The following is a 21,875-nucleotide window of genomic DNA, read 5'->3' as shown; positions in this document are numbered from 1 at the left end:
CGCCTTCTGGAGCCAACAGCGCCTATGATGGACGTCACACGTTCCGCGGTCCCGGCATTGGACCAGTGGGACGTCCATCATAGACGTGCAGGCTCCAGAAGGCGGGACCTGCTCTGGCACTCGGCCACACTCTGCGGTGCTTGGGATCAGATTGGTCCCGGCGCTCGCCGCGACGCTCAGGGCTAGCAATGGAGCCCCTGCAGAGATGACACTCGGGGCTTTAGGGGGTCACATTCGGGGCTTCAGCCCCCCCCCCCCTAGCCACCCCCTCCCAACGCCCCTGGTAAGGGGAGAAAATTACAGAGTAGCACAGTTTTCCACCAAGCACCAGAGACAGAATCAGATGTGGCTAGAGTTCTTCCTTAAATTATCTCTGAGGCCGCGTACACACGCGGGGACTGTTCGCTCAACTTTGTCCGTCAAACAGTTTCGGCAAACAGTCCGCTCAAAATTAGCATGGACGGACTTGCCCACACACGACGAACGAACAGTCCGCTGAAACCGTGCGCGATGACGTGAACGGCACGTACGACGGGACTAGAAAACGACGTCCTATACACTGCAATGCAAACTTCGGCGTGTAAATCCTTTCTGAGCATGCGCGAAACTTAGTTTGACGAACAAGCCTACACACGAGGGGACTGTCCGCTGAAACAAAGTTTCAGCGGACAGTTTTTCGGAATTTCCGAAAAACTTTGTTCAGCAGACTGTCCGCTGAAACTGTCCGCTGAAAGCCCACACACGGGCGGACTGTCCGCCGAAACACTGTTCAGCGGACAAAGTTGAGTGAACAGTCCCCGCGTGTGTACGCGGCCTGAGCCTGAACAGGCTACCTGTGACCCCTTTCTTCTAGGGTGGTAAACACAGAAAAGCCAAGTGGAAGAGCAACTTCTAGGGCAGTGATTCTCAACCAGGGTTTCCTGCAGAGGTTGTAGGGGTTCCTTCAGCATTGGGCAATTTCTGCCTCTCAGATAAGTTCCCACCCCAACCATTGATCTTTTTAGCTCTCTGTAAGGGGGGGTAATTCTTCCCACTGACCACAAGTGTGAGGACCATTCTTCTCAATGACCACAAGTGTGAGGACCATTCTTCCCACTGACCACAAGTGTAAGGACCATTCTTCCCACTGACCACAAGTGTGAGGACCATTCTTCTCAATGACCACAAGTGTAAGGACCATTCTTCCCACTGACCACAAGTGTGAAGACCATTCTTCCCACTGACCGCAAGTGTGAGGACCATTCTTCCCAATGACCACAAGTGTGAGGACCATTCTTCCCAATGACCACAAGTGTAAGGACCATTCCTCCCACTGACCACAAGTGTAAGGACCATTCTTCCCAATGACCACAAGTGTGAGGACCATTCTTCCCAATGACCACAAGTGTGAGGACCATTCTTCCCACTGACCACAAGTGTGAGGACCATTCTCCCAATGACCACACAAGTGTGAGGACCATTCTTCCCACTGACCACAAGTGTGAGGACCATTCTCCCAATGACCACACAAGTGTAAGGACCATTCTTCCCAATGACCACACAAGTGTGAGGACCATTCTTCCCACTGACCACAAGTGTGAGGACCATTCTTCCCACTGACCACAAGTGTAAGGACCATTCTTCCCACTGACCACAAGTGTGAGGACCATTCTTCCCACTGACCACAAGTGTAAGGACCATTCTTCCCACTGACCACAAGTGTGAGGACCATTCTTCCCAATGACCACAAGTGTAAGGACCATTCTTCCCACTCACCACAAGTGTAAGGACCATTCTTCCCACTGACCACAAGTGTAAGGACCATTCTTCCCACTGACCACAAGTGTAAGGACCATTATTCTTCCCACTCACCACAAGTGTAAGGACCATTCTTCCCACTGACCACAAGTGTAAGGACCATTATTCTTCCCACTCACCACAAGTATAAGGACCATTCTTCCCACTGACCATCACACTAATGTATCATAAGTTGTAGATTTCTAATTTTTATCAGGGGGTTCCCCGGAGGCCAGAGAACTATTTCAAGGGTTCCTCTGTGTTGGAAAGGTTGAGAAAGGCTGTTGTAGGGCAAGGGTAGATATTTTTTTCCAATTCCTGCAGTTGGGCTTCAAAGATAAAGATCAGAGCTGAAATGTTTGGAACGAAGCCAGTGATGAGGTTTCTCCAAGTTTTAGATCGCAATTTCTATCAGTGGGACTTTCCCTTATAACAGTAGTGATGTTTGATGCGGGGTCGGTTTTGGCCCCCATTGCCGTACCTCTCCTCCCCCAGCATGGAATGATAATATAACAATAATAATGATGGTGTGGCCTCCTCCTCCTCCTCCTCCTCCTCCTCCTCCTCCTCCTCCCACTCATATTTGTGTCTACTGTTTACTGACACCGACAACACTCCAAGTTCCCCACATAGTTGGACATCTCAGGGAATCTTTAAAGAATCTTCCAAAAACTCCGTCAGAATTCTCCAGATAATGACGGAGATAATCACTTCCATACGAAAATCATTTCTCATGTGTTCCACCACAGCCTAGCGTGCGTCGCCGAGGAAACATCTCGCAAAGTGACAGCGGCCAAAAAAACAAATAATTGGATTTCTGATCATAACAGGAACATGTCGGATCCAGCAGGACCTTCCACTTCTAAATCCAATCTCACAAATCTCATGGGAACTTTAACTTGTTTATGGGATTCCAAGAGTCATGTTCAATCATCTTATGTCTGCAGGTTTTATTAGAATGGTCTCTGGTGATCCTGCCATGGAAGTCCTTGTCCAGGCACTTCCTGCCATAGGGTGACAACGCTCTGCCCCTGTCCCCAAATTGTGTTGCTGAGTTGTCACCTTGTCACATGTGCCCTCTGGTGGTAACTGCAAGCGCCCACACGGATATACATTGTGTAGGCATGGTCCACCGTTTTCACTTTTTTAGGAAGCCAGTCCAAAGCAATGATGTGCAGCCTACGCTGGAGGGAGCGCAGACAGGAAGCAGCTGAAAAACATCTAGGAGGAGATTAAAAAGAGGTGAAAACTGTATTTTCTGAACCAAAAGCAAATTGTTTATGGTGCACAGATCAGACTAAATGTCATCCAATTAGAGACCGAGGTCTGTGTGCAGAACCGAGTCGCGGTCTGTGTGATGGACCAAGTCCTGATCATTAGGGACTACTGATCACCAAGCCATTGGGACCAGGAAGTGGTGAGCTAAGCGACACATCCTAAATACCCACCACACACTGTTAGTCTAAATAGAGGCTGGTCCTACTTTGCAATCTATCTCCTACCATCCAGACACGCTCTAAAAGGGGACAGTGCACCACCTAAAGATGGGCCCCACCAAGAGCTGGCCAACTTTCACTACCAAGCGCTAGGTACTGTTCACCACCTCCAGGGGTACCCACCATACTAAAGACGTGTACGGCCCGCACGCTATCGGGGTTGTATGTACAGGGTATACACTCGATTCTTCTGAACTGGTTAAAAGAGCCATGGCAGAACAGAGGACCCATCATCTCCAGTAGCTGCTGCACTACACACACACATTACACGAGTGGGAATGGTCCTACACTCAGAGTTAGGAGTTTGCTGTTAGACTAGGTTTAGAGGTACAGCAGCATGGCCACGCCTCATGTTCAGATCCCTTTTCAGAGGCATTTTACAGGTGGTGGAGAGGCAATATGGCACCTGTTTTACCACCATAATTGCCAACCCCCCCCCCCCCCCCTCCAAACAAGCCCGCAGAGCTACAAAAAAGCCCTTTACAGACATTCTATACCCCTGCTCTGTTTTGGATGGTACCATGGGTTTAGGGTTTAGCGCCAGGGGCGGAGCTTAGTGCTGGGAGATATCAGCTTTTCACTGCTTTCTCCGATGGCACAGGGCATGTAATCAGACCTGCCCCTCCCTGGCAGAGAGATGTCCCCCCCCCACCTGCGAATACTTTTCACAAAAGATCTCAAGTGTTTCCATCGTGACTCCTCCATACAAACATCCTCAGCACTGAACATTGACAAAAGTTTCCGTTGTTTTCCCCGGGTGTGACAACATCACAATACTAAATGTACTGGAAGAAGGTGCGAGCCGCTGACGGAGTTTGTACCGAGCGATGACGCCGGGCGGAGTACGGAAATTGCCCAATAACTGCCCCTTAAATTTTAACATCACCCCTGGAAGAGCCGCCAACTCCTTCTAATAGAAGCTGCAGAATTATTTCCCTTGTCTCAGTTTCTGAGTCATTCTTCCCGGCTCGGAGCTCGGATTACCGCGTGTGAAGTGGCAGTCTTGGCACGCCTAGTGGTTGCGCTCCAGCACTTTGCTTCCAAGCGAACGGCTCGGTGTGGACCCGGCGCACTCAAAAAACAAGTCAGAGTCATTTCTGAAAGTCCCATTCCTTCATAAAACCCTCCCGAACCTTATATAAAGGATCATAGTCCTGAACCTTATATAAATGATCATAGTCCTGAGCCTTATATAAAGGATCATAGTCCCGAACCTTATATAAAGGATCATAGTCCCGAACCTTATATAAAGGATCATAGTCCTGAACCTTATATAAAGGATCATAGTCCCGAACCTTATATAAAGGATCATAGTCCCGAACCTTATATAAAGGATCATAGTCCCGAACCTTATATAAAGGATCATAGTCCCGAACCTTATATAAAGGATCATAGTCCCGAACCTTATATAAAAGATCATAGTCCCGAACCTTATATAAAGGATCATAGTCCCGAACCTTATATAAAGGATCATAGTCCCGAACCTTATATAAAGGATCATAGTCCCGAACCTTATATAAAGGATCATAGTCCTGAACCTTATATAAAGGATCATAGTCCCGAACCTTATATAAAGGATCATAGTCCCGAACCTTATATAAAGGATCATAGTCCCGAACCTTATATAAAGGATCATAGTCCCGAACCTTATATAAAAGATCATAGTCCCGAACCTTATATAAAGGATCATAGTCCCGAACCTTATATAAAGGATCATAGTCCCGAACCTTATATAAAGGATCATAGTCCCGAACCTTATATAAAGGATCATAGTCCCGAACCTTATATAAAGGATCATAGTCCCGAACCTTATATAAAGGATCATAGTCCCGAACCTTATATAAAGGATCATAGTCCCGAACCTTATATAAAGGATCATAGTCCCGAACCTTATATAAAAGATCATAGTCCCGAACCTTATATAAAGGATCATAGTCCCGAACCTTATATAAAGGATCATAGTCCCGAACCTTATATAAAGGATCATAGTCCCGAACCTTATATAAAGGATCATAGTCCCGAACCTTATATAAAGGATCATAGTCCCGAACCTTATATAAAGGATCATAGTCCTGAACCTTATATAAAGGATCATAGTCCTGAACCTTATATAAAGGATCATAGTCCTGAACCTTATATAAAGGATCATAGTCCCGAACCTTATATAAAGGATCATAGTCCCGAACCTTATATAAAGGATCATAGTCCCGAACCTTATATAAAGGATCATAGTCCTGAACCTTATATAAAGGATCATAGTCCTGAACCTTATATAAAGGATCATAGTCCTGAACCTTATATAAAGGATCATAGTCCTGAACCTTATATAAAGGATCATAGTCCCGAACCTTATATAAAGGATCACAGTCTTGAATCTTATATAAAGGATCACAGTCTTGAACCTTATATAAAGGATCATAGTCCTGAACCTTATATAAAGGATCATAGTCCTGAACCTTATATAAAGGATCATAGTCCTGAACCTTATATAAAGGATCATAGTCCCGAACCTTATATAAAGGATCATAGTCCTGAACCTTATATAAAGGATCATAGTCCTGGACCTTATATAAAGGATCATAGTCCTGAACCTTATATAAAGGATCATAGTCCCGAACCTTATATAAAGGATCATAGTCCTGAACCTTATATAAAGGATCATAGTCCTGGACCTTATATAAAGGATCACAGTCTTGAACCTTATATAAAGGATCATAGTCCTGAACCTTATATAAAGGATCATAGTCCCGAACCTTATATAAAGGATCATAGTCCTGAGTCTTATATAAAGGATCATAGTCCTGAACCTTATATAAAGGATCATAGTCCTGAACCTTATATAAAGGATCATAGTCCCGAACCTTATATAAAGGATCATAGTCCTGAGCCTTATATAAAGGATCATAGTCCCGAACCTTATATAAAGGATCATAGTCCTGAACCTTATATAAAGGATCATAGTCCTGAACCTTATATAAAGGATCATAGTCCTGGACCTTATATAAAGGATCACAGTCTTGAACCTTATATAAAGGATCATAGTCCTGAACCTTATATAAAGGATCATAGTCCTGAATCTTATATAAAGGATCATAGTCCTGAATCTTATATAAAGTATCATAGTCCCGAACCTTATATAAAGGATCATAGTCCTGAACCTTATATAAAGGATCATAGTCCTGAACCTTATATAAAAGATCATAGTCCCGAACCTTATATAAAGGATCATAGTCCTGAACCTTATATAAAGGATCATAGTCCTGAGCCTTATATAAAGGATCATAGTCCTGAACCTTATATAAAGGATCATAGTCCTGAACCTTATATAAAGGATCATAGTCCTGAACCTTATATAAAGGATCATAGTCCTGAACCTTATATAAAGGATCATAGTCCTGAGCCTTATATAAAGGATCATAGTCCCGAACCTTATATAAAGGATCATAGTCCCGAACCTTATATAAAGGATCATAGTCCTGAGTCTTATATAAAGGATCATAGTCCTGAACCTTATATAAAGGATCATAGTCCTGAACCTTATATAAAGGATCATAGTCCCGAACCTTATATAAAGGATCATAGTCCTGAGCCTTATATAAAGGATCATAGTCCCGAACCTTATATAAAGGATCATAGTCCTGAACCTTATATAAAGGATCATAGTCCTGAACCTTATATAAAGGATCATAGTCCTGGACCTTATATAAAGGATCACAGTCTTGAACCTTATATAAAGGATCATAGTCCTGAACCTTATATAAAGGATCATAGTCCTGAGCCTTATATAAAGGATCATAGTCCTGAACCTTATATAAAGGATCATAGTCCTGAACCTTATATAAAGGATCATAGTCCTGAACCTTATATAAAGGATCATAGTCCTGAACCTTATATAAAGGATCATAGTCCTGAGCCTTATATAAAGGATCATAGTCCCGAACCTTATATAAAGGATCATAGTCCTGAGCCTTATATAAAGGATCATAGTCCTGAATCTTATATAAAGGATCATAGTCCTGAATCTTATATAAAGGATCATAGTCCTGAATCTTATATAAAGTATCATAGTCCCGAACCTTATATAAAGGATCATAGTCCTGAACCTTATATAAAGGATCATAGTCCTGAACCTTATATAAAAGATCATAGTCCTGGACCTTATATAAAGGATCATAGTCCTGAACCTTATATAAAAGATCATAGTCCTGGACCTTATATAAAGGATCATAGTCCCGAACCTTATTTTGGGGGGCTTGGAACACATGACCTAGTTCCTTGCCGATCTTCAACGCCTCCAAATATAATATAGATGTAAACCTAATCACTGGAATCTCATTTAAGCTTTAACATGTGATTTCAGAAGAACACAATTAAATCCTCCCTTCAGCCTCACACAGTTGTAGCGGCTCCTCTTCTGGACTGAAATGGCTTCCTCTGATTTCACCGCACACTGTGAGCGTCTCACAATCTGCATTAGAAGCTGCAGCAAGTCAGATAGAGGCTGCCTCATTTTCTGGCTGGGGGACATTCAGCATCATCTACAAATGAACATAAAGAACCACCACGGCTGTCTGCCTGGAGGATGAGTATGATTGAGCCACAATGGTTGTCCACCTAGAGGATGAGTATGATGAACCACCATGGCTGTCTACCTAGAGGATGAACACAAAGAACCACCATGGCTGTCTAAATAATAAACATGAAGAACCACCATGGTTGTCCACCCAGCGGATGAACATGATGAACCACAATGGCTGTCTGCCTGGAGGATGAGTATGATTGAGCCACAATGGTTGTCCACCTAGAGGATGAATACAAAGAATCACCATGGCTGTCTAAATAATAAACATGAAGAACCACCATGGTGTCCACCCAGAGGATGAACATGAAGAACCACCATGGTGTCCACCCAGAGGATGAACATGAAGAACCACCATGGTGTCCACCCAGAGGATGAACATGAAGAACCACAATGGCTGTCCACCTAAAGGATGAACATGAAGAACCACCATGGCTGTCTACCTAGAGAATGAACATGGAGAATCACCATGGTTGTCCACCTAGAGGATGAGTATGATGAAAGGAAAGTAGCTGAAAAAACAGCGACTAGTAAACTCAGCGCCACTAAAAATAAAAAAATTAACCAATACTCAGTGGATCAAATATACTAAATAAAACACTGATAGCTGCTCCCTAAAAAAACAAGAAAAACAACTTGTCGTGCTAAAAATATACTGATGGTAGGGGCGCTTAAGCAAATATAAGTATCAATCACAAAAAGTGAGACTTTGATAATCATATAGCATCTAAAGTGATAAACACCATATCACCGAAATACAATAAACAAAAAAAAATTATAAAAAAAAATTATAAAGAAAAAAGAAAAACAATAAACACAATACAGGACTTTATTTATTATTGTTCTTATTATATACTTTGGTTATAATTTTTTTTGTTTATTGTATTTTGGTGATATGGTGTTTATCACTTTAGATGCTATATGATTATCAAAGTCTCACTTTTTGTGATTGATACTTATATTTGCTTAAGCGCCCCTACCATCAGTATATGATGAGTATGATGAACCACCGTGGCTGTCTACATAGAGGATAAACAAGATGAACTACCGTGGCTATCTACCTAGAGGATGAGTATGATGAACCACCATGGCTGTCTACCTAGAGGATGAGTATGATGAAACACCATGGCTGTCTACCTAGAGGATAAACAAGATGAACCACCATGGCTGTCTACCTTGAGAATGAATGTGAGGAATCACCATGATTGTCCACCTAGAGGATGAGGATGAGTATGATGAACCACCATGGCTGTCTACCCAGAGGATAAACATCCTCCAACATCAGTGCCTGACCTCACAAATGCTCTTCTGGAAGAACGGTCAAACATTCCCATAGACACATCTCCTAAACCTTGTGGACGGCCTTCCCATGAGAGGTGAAGCTGTTATAACTGCAAAGGGCCAACTCAATATTGAACCCTCTTGACTAAGACTGGGAGGCCATTAAAGTTCATGTGTGTGTAAAGGCAGGTGTCCCAATACTTTTGGTAATATAGGGTAGATTAACATGTTCCTACTTTTTCTAGAGATAAAAAAATGAAACATTTTGAGTTCTTCTTTAAATGATATTATGTATCGATTTTTGTTCCCGGAATTTGTCTTAAATTATTATTTTCCCCCTCTGTAGGTTCATCTAAGGATCTGGTTGAGTCGTGTTGCGCGGCCGGTCAGCAATGGTCCATCGACCACGGAGAATGCGAGAACATGGCGCTCGACGCTTCCGAGGACTGCCGGTAACAAACTTTTACCCTCTCTTCTTATCTTTCCACCCTATTCACAAAATTCCTCATTTTCAGAGCCTGAAAATTCCTAATCTGTGCCGAAAAAACGCATTTTTCATAGAGATAAGATTATCGAGCGTTCATTCCAGAAGAAGCCGAGCGCAACGGCGTTGGGAATGTACGGGCCGCCGGATTATTGATGTTTAACTTTCTGTTTTATCACTTAAAGTTTCCGCTCCCCCATAGGGGTCATTGATGGGCGGGGGCACGGGGTGAGAGAATGTACCACTCAAGTCACTGGGAGCCGAACGATAACGTGATACTAAACAATGTACATCGCCCCTCTATGGCGGCCATTTCTATCTGTAATTATTTTAATAAAAAAAACATTTAAGTACCTTTTTTCATAATGGATATCCAGCCGTCACATGACCCGACTCTCCCCCATATCCAGCTGTCACATGACCCGACTCTCCCCCATATCCAGCTGTCACATGACCCGACTCTCCCCCATATCCAGCTGTCACATGACCCGACTCTCCCCCATATCCAGCTGTCACACGACCCGACTCTCCCCCATATCCAGCTGTCACATGACCCGACTCTCCCCCATATCCAGCTGTCACATGACCCAACTCTCCCCCATATCCAGCTGTCACATGACCCGACTCTCCCCCATATCCAGCTGTCACATGACCCGACTCTCCCCCATATCCAGCTGTCACATGACCCGACTCTCCCCCATATCCAGCTGTCACATGACCCGACTCTCCCCCATATCCAGCTGTCACACGACCCGACTCTCCCCCATATCCAGCTGTCACATGACCCGACTCTCCCCCATATCCAGCTGTCACACGACCCGACTCTCCCCCATATCCAGCTGTCACACGACCCGACTCTCCCCCATATCCAGCTGTCATATGACCCGACTCTCCCCCATATCCAGCTGTCACATGACCCGACTCTCCCCCATATCCAGCTGTCACATGACCAGACTCTCTCCCATATCCAGCTGTCACATGATCCAGCTTTCTCCCATATCCAGCTGTCACATGACCCGGCTCTCTCCCATATCCAGCTGTCACATGATCCAGCTTTTTCCCATATCCAACTGTCACATGACCCGACTCTCCCCCATATCCAGCTGTCACATGACCCGACTCTCCCCCATATCCAGCTGTCACATGACCCGACTCTCCCCCATATCCAGCTGTCACATGACCCGACTCTCCCCCATATCCAGCTGTCACATGACCCGACTCTCCCCCATATCCAGCTGTCACATGACCCGGCATCATGTCAAATAGTGTCCCCCGTCGGATAGTAGTGTCCGCTGTGTACTGCGCATGTGTGAGTCCAGGTTCTAGCCCCACCATCCAAGTGGACATAGAGTTAGAATAAAAAGAGCCGAGCAAAGCGAGACAGTGCCCAAAGCGGCCAGGGCCCTCTAACTATGTACAGCCCTATGTCCACTTGGATGGTGGGGCTTGCACCTGGACTCACGGCGCAAGCGCCGTTCATCTTCGGAGATTTTCCGAATCTCCTTCTGCTCCGTACTGGGCAATCGCTGCGCCAGCAAAGCGCCGCTGCAAATTTTTTTTTGTGAGCGGTTTTAAACCTTTTTCAGCCGCTAGCGGGGGTAAAACAGCCCCGCTAACGGCCGAATACCGCTGCTAAATCGAGGGTAAAGTGCCGCTAAAAATAGCGGCGCTTTACCGCCGACGCCTGCACTGCCCCAGTGCGAAGGGGGCCTTACAGAGTAAAAACAAATAAATAATATCAATGAATTGTCATACAAATATATATTTGGAATTAAATCTTTATCATATTTTGGAAATAACAGGGTGTGAGGCGGATTTCTGCCAGTCACAGGCTGTGTCCCGCCCCTTCCAGCCTGTGCTGTAGAATAAGAGGGAGGTGAAGCCTCCATTAATCTACATGTGATATTCCGCCCCCCCCCCCCATTGTGTTTAGCTGGTTAGTTGGCGTTGAGGAGGAGGGAGGGAGTGGCCTGTCGCTGTGTATACACCCACATGTGTGACTTTGTAGTCACATGGGCTGCTCAGATGTTATGTGGAGGAAATGCTCAGCATAGAAAATCACTGAGAACTGAGCATGTGCAGAGCTGCCAACACGGCTCTGAAAAATCCCCAACTGCAGCGGGGACAACCAAATTCTGTTTGGCAGGAAGCAGTGATTTTATTAACACTTAAAATGAAACATTATAAATTCAAAATCCCTTTAAATAACATGTCTGGGGGGTCCCCCGACCGCGCCTGTGAAGTGGCGCATCTGTACAATGTGTACAACTTACGCCAACATTTTCAAACACACATGTTGATTAAATTGCTGGTAAATGACATTTGCCCGCCAGCTTTGTTTTTTTTTGGGGGGGGGGGGGGGGAAGGGCATGGAACCCCCCCTCCCCCAACATACATCTGCTATGTATTTCGAAGGTGACCATTTTATATAGTGGGAGGGGCTGTGATTGGCATTTAAAGCGTCCAATGCCACATATTGAAGTAAGTGTTTGCGCTTATATTTTATATATATATATATATACTGTATACAGAGAAGTGCGCTCGATGTCACAGTCTGCTCGTTAATCGCTGACTTCACATAGATGAACTATTTTCATGAAATACATAGCTGGGCTAAAAGGGCGTTTCATTTCAGCTTTCAGCCGTTCGCTCGGTTATTTCTAGCCGCGCCGCTCTCGTTTTTTTCCTTCGATATTCCTCAGAGACTCTCCGCAGCTGTTTCTGAGTTTCGTGCCGCAGACCGTTTATCACGCAAGGAATTTACAGCGCGTTTCCGAGCGTCCAGGAACCAACAATTCCATTTTCTTATTTTTTTTTCCCCCTCATCTGCGGAGCGCTCGTTCCTCGTTATAACGCCGGGATCTCTTATAAACAATTTTTTTTTATTTTTTTTACGCTCTGAGCTGGAATTTCAATACAACCCAGAACCAGCGCGGGATTTTTTATTTTTTTTTATGACCTCCAACGTGAGGGAATGGAAAACACAAAATTCACTTAGAAAGTTTCCAAAACTCTCCGGCTAATCGGATTTCCTCCTGTGTGCCGGCAGAGCACCGTGGAAGCCGAAGGCTCCGGCCGAATCGCCAGTTGTGTTCAATTATTCCTTCAAACACCCCCCTCCCCTCCCCCCCCCCCCACACACTCCCCCAACTATGCAAATTTTAACAGAGGCCCTTTGTTTGTAAAAACGGCGTTTATGACCCCAGCGGCGAGCGTAAGATCGGCGAAAGTGAAGCCCTTCCTAATGAAGTCAGCGCGGCGTCTGTTTTCAATGATACGGATTTAAAAGGATAAAATGTTTATTACAATGTAACGAATAGAAATGCCCCAATTCCGGGACCTTCAGTGTCCTACAGACAGAATCCGGGCTTTCGCCCACGGGCGCCAAAAACGCCATTTTTATTTTTTTTTGCCATTCAAGTTTACTGATCTAAAAGCAGCCCATTGATGTTAGTAGGTCTGTACTAGGGTTGCACCGATACCTTTTAGTTTACCGCCAAGTACGGGCAGTGGTGGCCCATCCATACGGGGTGCAGGGGCGCCGCCCCTCTAATCCATGCGCCTGGCCCCTAATCTACAAGCAGGGCACCGGACGCATGTATTTCAATGGTTTTATTCTACTTTTTTTGAAGCACGTGATTAGAACCCGAGGCACCATTTGGCTTCAAAAAGGGGGTGAGCTCGAGGCGCAGAGCACTGTGCCCTGAGCACACCCAGTTGTGTGACATTAGTGACTTAATATTTACTAATGTCTTCCTGCTTCTCCTGCCAGCCAATCAGAAAGCGCATCCTGAGACCCCGACTGGTCAAAAACCTGGACACATGATTTGAAAACCCGGACTGTCCAGGTGAATTCCGGACAGGTGGCCACCCTAGGCAGAGTGCATGATCCAGACTTGGTTATAGATTGTGATCAATAATGATGGTGAGAGCCCTGAGAAGGCAGGTGTCATAGGAACTGCTTGGTCTTCAGAGCTCCTAGTGGAGTAACTGCCGGGGTCGCAAAAGTCGCACTTGCAACTGGGCCCTGGAGTTCCTCCACCGACTTCCATGTGACTTCCTTGTGACTCTCTTGCAATTTCCTAGTGACTTCCTTGGGACTTGCTTGTAACTTGCTTGCAATTTTCTAGTGACTTCCTTTGAACTTCTTTGCGACTTACTTAGAACTTGCTTGCGATTTCCCAAACATGTAGTTGTTTACCTCCGTTTTGGTTTGGCAAATTCTTGCTTTTTGTTGAATTTTTGCAGTAAAACCAAAGAAATGACTCGGTAGGTTATTCATTAACCTTTATTAAACAAAAATGCTGCTTAATAAAATTTACAGATACAGGAATGCAATAGTGATACACTAAAGTAACTTTCCTTATGTTATAGCTGGTCCACAATTTTCCTAACAAACAGGACTGCCAGCAAAACATGTTCTTGGTGTTGGCAGCCGTTCTCTCTCCCTCTCCCTCTCACCCACCTTCTCACCCCTCTCTCTCTCTCTCCCTCACCCCCACCCCTCTCTCACCCCCTCTCTCTCACTCCCTTTCTCTCTCTCTCTATCTCTCTAATCACCCTCTCTCTCTCCCTCACCCCCACCCCTCTCTCACCCCTCTCTCTCACTCCCTTTTTCTCTCTCTCTAATCCCCCTCTCTCTCTCCCTCACCCCCACCCCCTCTCGCTCTCTCTTTCTCTCACTCCCCTCTCTCTCCAACCCCCTCTCTCTCTCTCCCCCAACCCTCTCTCTCTAACCCCCCTCTCTCGCATCACCCTCTCTCTTTCCCTCACCCCCACCCCCCTCTCTCTCTCTCAACCCCTCTCTCTATCACCACGCTTCCCCCTTCACTTCCTCTCTCTCTCTCACCCCCCTCTCTCACCCCACCTTCTCCCTTCACTTACCCTCTCTTTCTATCAACCCCCGCCCACCCTCTATCTCTTCCCACCCTCTCTCTGCCTCTCTCATCCCCTTCTCTCACTCTCTCTCTCTCTCCCACCCTCTCTCCCCCCTCTCTCACCCCATTTTTCCACTTCACTTCCTTTCTCTCACCCCCCTCTCTCTCTCACCTCCCAACCACCCCTCTCTGCAGAGGCGGCTCTTTAATTAGGCAAATTAGGCGGTGGCCTAAGGCCTCGCTATCCCAGGGGCCTCGCAGCTGCCTAATTTGGCCGACCCGCACACAGAGCATCACTTTTTGGGGAATGTCTCTCTCCCTAAGCGGAGATCCTCTCTGCTCTGGTAAATTACCTGCATTGCCAGGACCTTGCCTGTGTATCCAGGCTAAATCCTGCTAGTGCTGAGCCAAGTGGCTCCAGTGAATTCCCCAGCAGGGTGGCGCTAATGAGGCCACACCTGCCCTCGGCTTGTGTGGGCTGTTTAGTGTCCAACGCACTGCAATCTGAACTCGGGGAGAGATGCTGGCTGCCTCCTCACCTCTGATGTCTACAGACAGGAAAAGGAGCTGACAGAAGGAGGATCCCTATCCTGCCTGTCAAGTTTCCCCAGCAATGGCGGGACTCCTGTCATATACCTGATCTTTCTCCTGCCTGTCAAGCCTCCCAGTAGTGGTGATACTTCTGTCCTAGCCCAGAATCACCCCTGACTCCATTGTCTCATCCACCACTGATAACTTGCTTGAATAATTTTTTCCATTATGGGCGCAAGTGGGGCCTCATGTCTAAGTTTTGCCGAGGGCCTCACAAAACCTAGAGCCGCCTCTGCCTCTCTGTCTCTCGTTGCCTCACCCCCACCAACTCTCTCTCTCCCCCCTCTCTCTTTCACCCACACTGAAGCTTGTGGCCCCCTCCTGGGTCACCCTGCTGGGATTCTCCCTGGACTAAGAACCTACCATCACTGGACTCATGCTGGATGGACTCTGCTTCTCTGGAGGTTATGAACCTGGCAGCCTGCATTAGTTAGTTAGGGCTGGACTCGGGACTCTGGACGCTGGACTCCGGACTCTGGACGCTGGACGCTGGACTCTGGACGCTGGACTCCGGACTCTGGACTCGGGACGCTGGACTCTGGACGCTGGACTCTGGACTCTGGACTCTGGACGCTGGACTCTGGACTCTGGACTCTGGACGCTGGACTCTGGACTCTGGACGCTGGACTCTGGACGCTGGACTCTGGACTCTGGACGCTGGACACTGGACTCTGGACTCTGGACTCTGGACTCTGGACGCTGGACTCTGGACTCTGGACGCTGGACGCTGGACTCTGGACGCTGGACCCTGGACGCTGGACGCTGGACTCTGGACGCTGGACTCGGGACTCTGGACTCTGGACTCGGGACTCTGGACTCTGGACGCTGGACTCTGGACTCGGGACGCTGGACTCTGGACTCTGGACTCTGGACGCTGGACTCTGGACTCGGGACTCTGGACTCTGGACTGCTGTGCTGGCCAATAGTGTTTCTGGAAGCTTCAGTAAAGTTTCATACCTGGTTTGAAGTTACTCTAAAGGGGTTGTGTAGGTGTGCATTAAATATGGGTGGGGAGGGGGCCCCATGATCTATTGCCTGGGGGCCTCATGAGAAGTCAGTCTACCCCTGTGCACCCTGCAGCAGGTTCAATGTCATTTTTGGCCTCAATGCACAAAGTGTGAAGAGACCAAATATTTGGGACAAACCTGCTGAATTTGTATTAGTTTCTTATTCCTCACATTCCTCCTTCTCCGATCTTCGGGGACAAATGACGAGTCGCATATTTAGGTTATGACGCTGTCAGGGTAGGATGTGACACTGAACATGGAAATGTTGCTTCTCCATCCTGTCCTGATGTAAGACGGATCGTTCCCTCGGGACGCAGCGGAGTTCTACCTAACAGCTGAATCCCTGCGATCCGTTCAATGAAATGCAGATGTTCTCATGGAGGATACAGACCATAATAATCCTGAATAGGAACCGCGGACAGAGATGGGTGGAGGATCGGAGATCAGCTACGAGTGTCCTACCTGGATGGAGAGAGGAAGGAGCAGAGTCCTCCAGCAGTGCAGAGTATTTCAGGAGAGGAGAGTCCAGTAGCGGAACTGGAAGGAATATATAACTCTATGAATCATTTCATACAGTGCCTTGAAAAAGTATTCATACCCCTTGAAATTCCCCACATTTTCTCATGTTACAACCAAAACCATAAATGTATTTTATTGGGATTTTATGTGATGGACCAACACAAAGTGTCACATAATTGTGAAGTGGAAGGAAAATGATACAAATAAATATGTGAAAAGTGTGGGGGAGGGGCATTTTTATGGCGCCCCCCGGAGTCAATACTTTGTAGAACCCCCTTTCTCTACAAGTCTTTTTGGGGGTGTCTCTACCAGCTTTGCCCATCTAGAGAGGACATTTCTGCCCATTCTTCTTCTTTGTAAAATATCTCAAGCTCTGTCAGATTGGATGGAGAGCGTCTGTGATCAGCAATTTTCAAGTCTGGCCACAGATTCTCAATGGGATTTAGGTCTGGACTGTGACTGGGCCATTCTAACACATGAATATGCTTTGATGTAAACCATTCCATTGTAGCTCTGGCTGGATGTTTCGGGTCGTTGTCCTGCTGGAAAGTGACCCTCCGCCCCGGTCTCAAGTCTTTTGCCGACTCTTAACAGGTTTTGTCCTATATTTGTCTCCATCCATCTTCCCATCAACTCTGACCAGCTTCCCTGTCCCTGCTGAAGAAAACCATCCCCACCACATGATGCTGCCACCACCATGTCTCACAGTGGGGATGGTGTGTTCGGGGGGATGGGCAGTGTTAGTTTTCCCCCACACATTTTGCTTTTAGGCCATAAAGTAGAATTTTGGTCTCCTCTGACCAGATCACCTTCTTCCACATGTTTGCTGCCCCCTCCCCCACATGGCTTCTCACAAACTACAAACAGGACTTCTTATGACTTTCTTTCTCCAATGTCTTTCTTCTTGTCACTCTTCCATAAAGGGCAGATTTGTGGAGAGACGACTAATAGTTGTCCTGTGGACAGATTCTCCCCCCTGAGCTGTGGATCTCTGCAGCTCCTCCAGAGTTACCATGGACCTCTTGGCTCTTCTCTGATGCGTACACCACCAGTCTGTCTCCCAGGGGCTCGTCCGTCTGTCTCATTTTTCATATTTTCCCTATATGGGCATCATATGCTAGACGGGCTGTACCACATCCCTGTCACCTGCCCCTGTTTTAGCAATACCTAAATCTTTTTTTACTAAACCAGCTGTACGCTGTTTTACCTCCTTTACTTGCCATGAGTACCCCACATCTCCGGGAACCCTGGCCATTGAACATTTGTACACGAAGCCGAGTCCATTATAAGATAGTGAGACTGATCCTTCCTTTCTTTTGTTACGTCTTTGAACCTTGTTCGTGTCCTGAAGAAGCCGAAACGGCGAAACGCGTAGACGCACAAGGGCTCACTGTACAAATTGTATCATATTCATATGATTTTTAACTTTTTGAACACTGTGATTATATCATGTACTTTTTACAATAAATATTATTTTTGTTAATTCTTCATTGTTTCCATGCCTCCAAAGTCCGATCTGTGGTTACTTTTTTTAGTACCCCTCCTCTTTGTTTATCCCTGACCTGTCTGGTATGTTCCTTGGCCTTCATGATGCTGTTTGTTCACTAAGGTTCTCCAACAAACCTCTGAGGGCTTCACAGAACAGCTGTATTTATACTGAGATTACTTTACACACAGGTGGACTCTATTTACTAATTGGGTGACTTCTGAGGGCAATCGGTTCCCCTAGATTTTAGTTAGGGGTATCAGAGTAAAGGGGGCTGAATACAAATGCCCCCCCCCCCCAAACTTTTCATATATTTATTTGTATCATAAGGTTGTATTTGCATTATAACACCTGCATGTGATTCCGAGCCCCCGTGATTGGGAGAGCTGAAATCCAATTAATGAAACGGTAGGCCAGGGACAGTCAGGCTGTGGAAGAAAGAGCTAGATGATGCTGGACATCTTCCAGTTACTAAATTAGGCAGGGCTCTATCTTACTTGCTGCAACTATTGATGCACATTGTGAGAAGCTCACAGTGTGCAGTGAAGCCATTGTTCTGTCCAGGAGAGGAGCCGCTACAACTGTGCAAGACTGAAGAGGAGGCCGAAGTTCCGCTCTGACATTAGAAGACGGAGAAGTCACAGAAAATGTGGCAGTGGAGGGTGGGGCGATGAGCTCATCATTTTGGGAACTCTTCGTTATAAGGAGCTCAGACAGATCGGAAGTTCTTTTGTTCTTTGGGGGAAGAAGCCAAAATTCTGTCTACGTGCAATGTGAGACTTCCACTGACGGGAGCCAAACCCGATCACCGCGCTGTGATGTCATCCGCCTAATCATCGGCCGTACAGCTGTGTAGGAACCGCGTGACTCCTCCACAGCAATATATAGTATTCTTCTATCTGGATAGAGAGGGGAGGGATTGGAGGCAGCCAGGCCCCACCCCACTTGCAAATTGAGGGGGCGAGGGCCTTTTCCCTACATTTAGTACCCTAATGTGGGAGTATCTTATTGGAATCTATTCTAGAATTTGGGAGAAGGGGCTTCTCCAGATATCTGCCCCTTCCCAAATGAAAGGGTACAGGGGTATATCTGTACAATTACCCTTTCCACCAAGAGTTAAAAAAATAAAGGAAAGTGATGTCCCCAATGTAAATTTGTCATCAATTATGTTGTCCAGCCGCTTGAGGATGTTTCACCCCTCCAGGATAACCAGCGATGCTTCACCAACATGGGGATGATCCTCTTCCCGATGATGTTCCATCACCACTGGGATGACTCTCTTCTCAATTTCTCAATGATGTTTTATGGCCACTCAGATGACCCTCTTCCCAATGACGTTTCCTCACCACGAGGATGACCCTCTTCCCAATGACGTTTCCTCACCACGAGGATGACCCTCTTCCCAATGACGTTTCCTCACCACGAGGATGACCCTCTTCCCAATGATGTTTCCTCACCACGAGGATGACCCTCTTCCCAATGATGTTTCCTCACCACTCAGATGACCCTCTTCCCAATGACGTTTCCTCACCACTCAGATGACCCTCTTCCCAATGATGTTTCCTCACCACTCAGATGACCCTCTTCCCAATGATGTGTCCTCACCACGAGGATGACCATCTTCCCAATGACGTTTCCTCACCACGAGGATGACCCTCTTCCCAATGATGTTTCCTCACCACTCAGATGACCCTCTTCCCAATGATGTTTCCTCACCACGAGGATGACCCTCTTCCCAATGATGTTTCCTCACCACTCAGATGACCCTCTTCCCAATGATGTTTCCTCACCACTCAGATGACCCTCTTCCCAATGATGTTTCCTCACCACGAGGATGACCCTCTTCCCAATAATGTTTTCTCACCATGGGGATGACCCTCTTCCCAATGATGTTTTCTCACCGTGGGGATGACCCTCTTCCCGATGATGTTTCCTCACCAAGGGGATGACCATCTTCCCAATGCTGTTTCTTCAGCAGAGAGATGACCCTCTTCCCAATGATGTTTCCTCACCACGGGATGACCCTCTTCCCAACGATGCTTCACCGCCACCAGGATGACCCTCTTCCCAACGATGCTTCACCGCCACTAGGATGACCCTCTTCCCCGCGATGTTTCACCACCACTAGGATGACCCTCTTCCCAACAATGTTTCACCACCTCCAGGATGACCCTCTCCCCAACGATGTTTCACCACCTCCATGATGACCCTCTTCCTAACGATGCTTCACCACCTCCATGATGACCCTCTTTCCAACGATGCTTCACCACCTCCATGATGACCCTCTTTCCAACAATGTTTCACCACCACTAGGATGACCCTCTTCCCAACAATGTTTCACCACCTCCAGGATGACCCTCTTCCCAATGATGTTTCACCACCTCCATGATGACCCTCTTCCCAATGATGTTTCAACACCTCCATGATGACCCTCTTCCCAATGATGTTTCAACACCTCCATGATGACCCTCTTCCCAACGATGCTTCACCACCTCCATGATGACCCTCTTTCCAACGATGCTTCACCACCTCCATGATGACCCTCTTTCCAACAATGTTTCACCACCACTAGGATGACCCTCTTCCCAACAATGTTTCACCACCTCCAGGATGACCCTCTTCCCAATGATGTTTCACCACCTCCATGATGACCCTCTTCCCAATGATGTTTCAACACCTCCATGATGACCCTCTTCCCAATGATGTTTCACCACCTCCATGATGACCCTCTTCCCAACGATGCTTCACCACCTCCATGATGACCCTCTTCCCAACGATGCTTCACTGCCGCTAGGATGACCCTCCTTTCAACAATGTTTCTCTGCCACCAAGTTGACTCTCTTCCCAACAACGTTTCACTGCCGTCTGGATGACCCTCCTCCTGACGATATTTCACCATCACCACCACCACTTTGACCCTCTTCCCAATGATATTTCCCTGTTGTACTACTGTCACTAAATGACAAATCTCTGTCATGGCTGTAATCTAAACAAGCCCCGGAGATCCTGGGTGACTTTGTTGACCAAACATCATCATGGCCATATATGATCAATGACAAACCACTGGGATAAAAGGCTGTTTGTTTACATACAGCCAATGGGGATTCGAAAGGGCCAATTTCGACCATATAGTTGATTTTTTTTTTTAGGGTTAAAAAATGTTCTTTATTGAACATACATCTGGATGAAGTAGTAAATCTTTTGGCATTCAGATGAAATTCCATCTACGTATTAAATAAAAACCTCGCCTGGAGTTGACCCTTTTCACAGAGAAAGAGGTGAGTCATAAAGAGACGATTGTGAAAATATTCCTGAATCAAATGAAAACAAAGTATTCGGCCAGAATACATAAATGAAGTCTTTCCAGAAGATTTACTGGGTCATAAAATACGCTTTAAAGGTCAGCGCGGTGAGCCGTACAGAAACATGGCGGACGGCGGCGGTGGAGGTGAGGGAAGGCTTTGAAATAAAGTCTCTTTTTCAGATTAAACCTAGTGGGTGTGAAGTGAACTGCAAACCCAATCAGCTGTGCAAGAGACACCGAGCCTCGGAATAAGTATCAAAACACTATAAAAATATGAGCAAAAAATACTTTAAAAGGGCCATAAAAACTTAGAGCCCTGCCAGGAGCATAAGGGGTTAACACTGTCGGCGTCAGCAACCTCTCCTCCATCTCGGGACCATATCCAAGAAAGAGACAAAAGCACCACCAACTACTTGTGGTAAATGTATTAAAAGTCCATTACGCACAAAGATCTGCTCCAAACAGCACATATATT

The 21,875-nt window shown here is 46.3% G+C and overlaps 1 protein-coding gene across 4 annotated transcripts in view; it reads left to right on the top strand.

Moving 5' to 3' along the window:
* The window catches only part of FBLN2 (fibulin 2), a 56,871-nt gene that overhangs the window by 10,484 nt on the left and 24,512 nt on the right, over window positions 1–21,875 (top strand). For all 4 annotated transcript variants that reach the window (XM_077467472.1, XM_077467471.1, XM_077467469.1 and 1 more), the window contains one exon: window positions 9,479–9,584. In XM_077467472.1, the coding sequence (XP_077323598.1) occupies window positions 9,479–9,584 (106 nt within the window). The remainder of the gene's footprint in view (window positions 1–9,478; window positions 9,585–21,875) is intronic.

The sequence above is a fragment of the Lithobates pipiens genome, unplaced genomic scaffold (genome assembly GCF_037356315.1).
Source record: "Lithobates pipiens isolate NorthernLeopardFrog02 unplaced genomic scaffold, aLitPip1_a1.2 Scaffold_56, whole genome shotgun sequence".
In the NCBI taxonomy this organism is placed as follows: domain Eukaryota; kingdom Metazoa; phylum Chordata; class Amphibia; order Anura; family Ranidae; genus Lithobates; species Lithobates pipiens.
The sequence above is the reverse complement of the archived record's forward strand: the minus strand, read 5'-3'. Positions and strand labels throughout refer to the sequence as shown.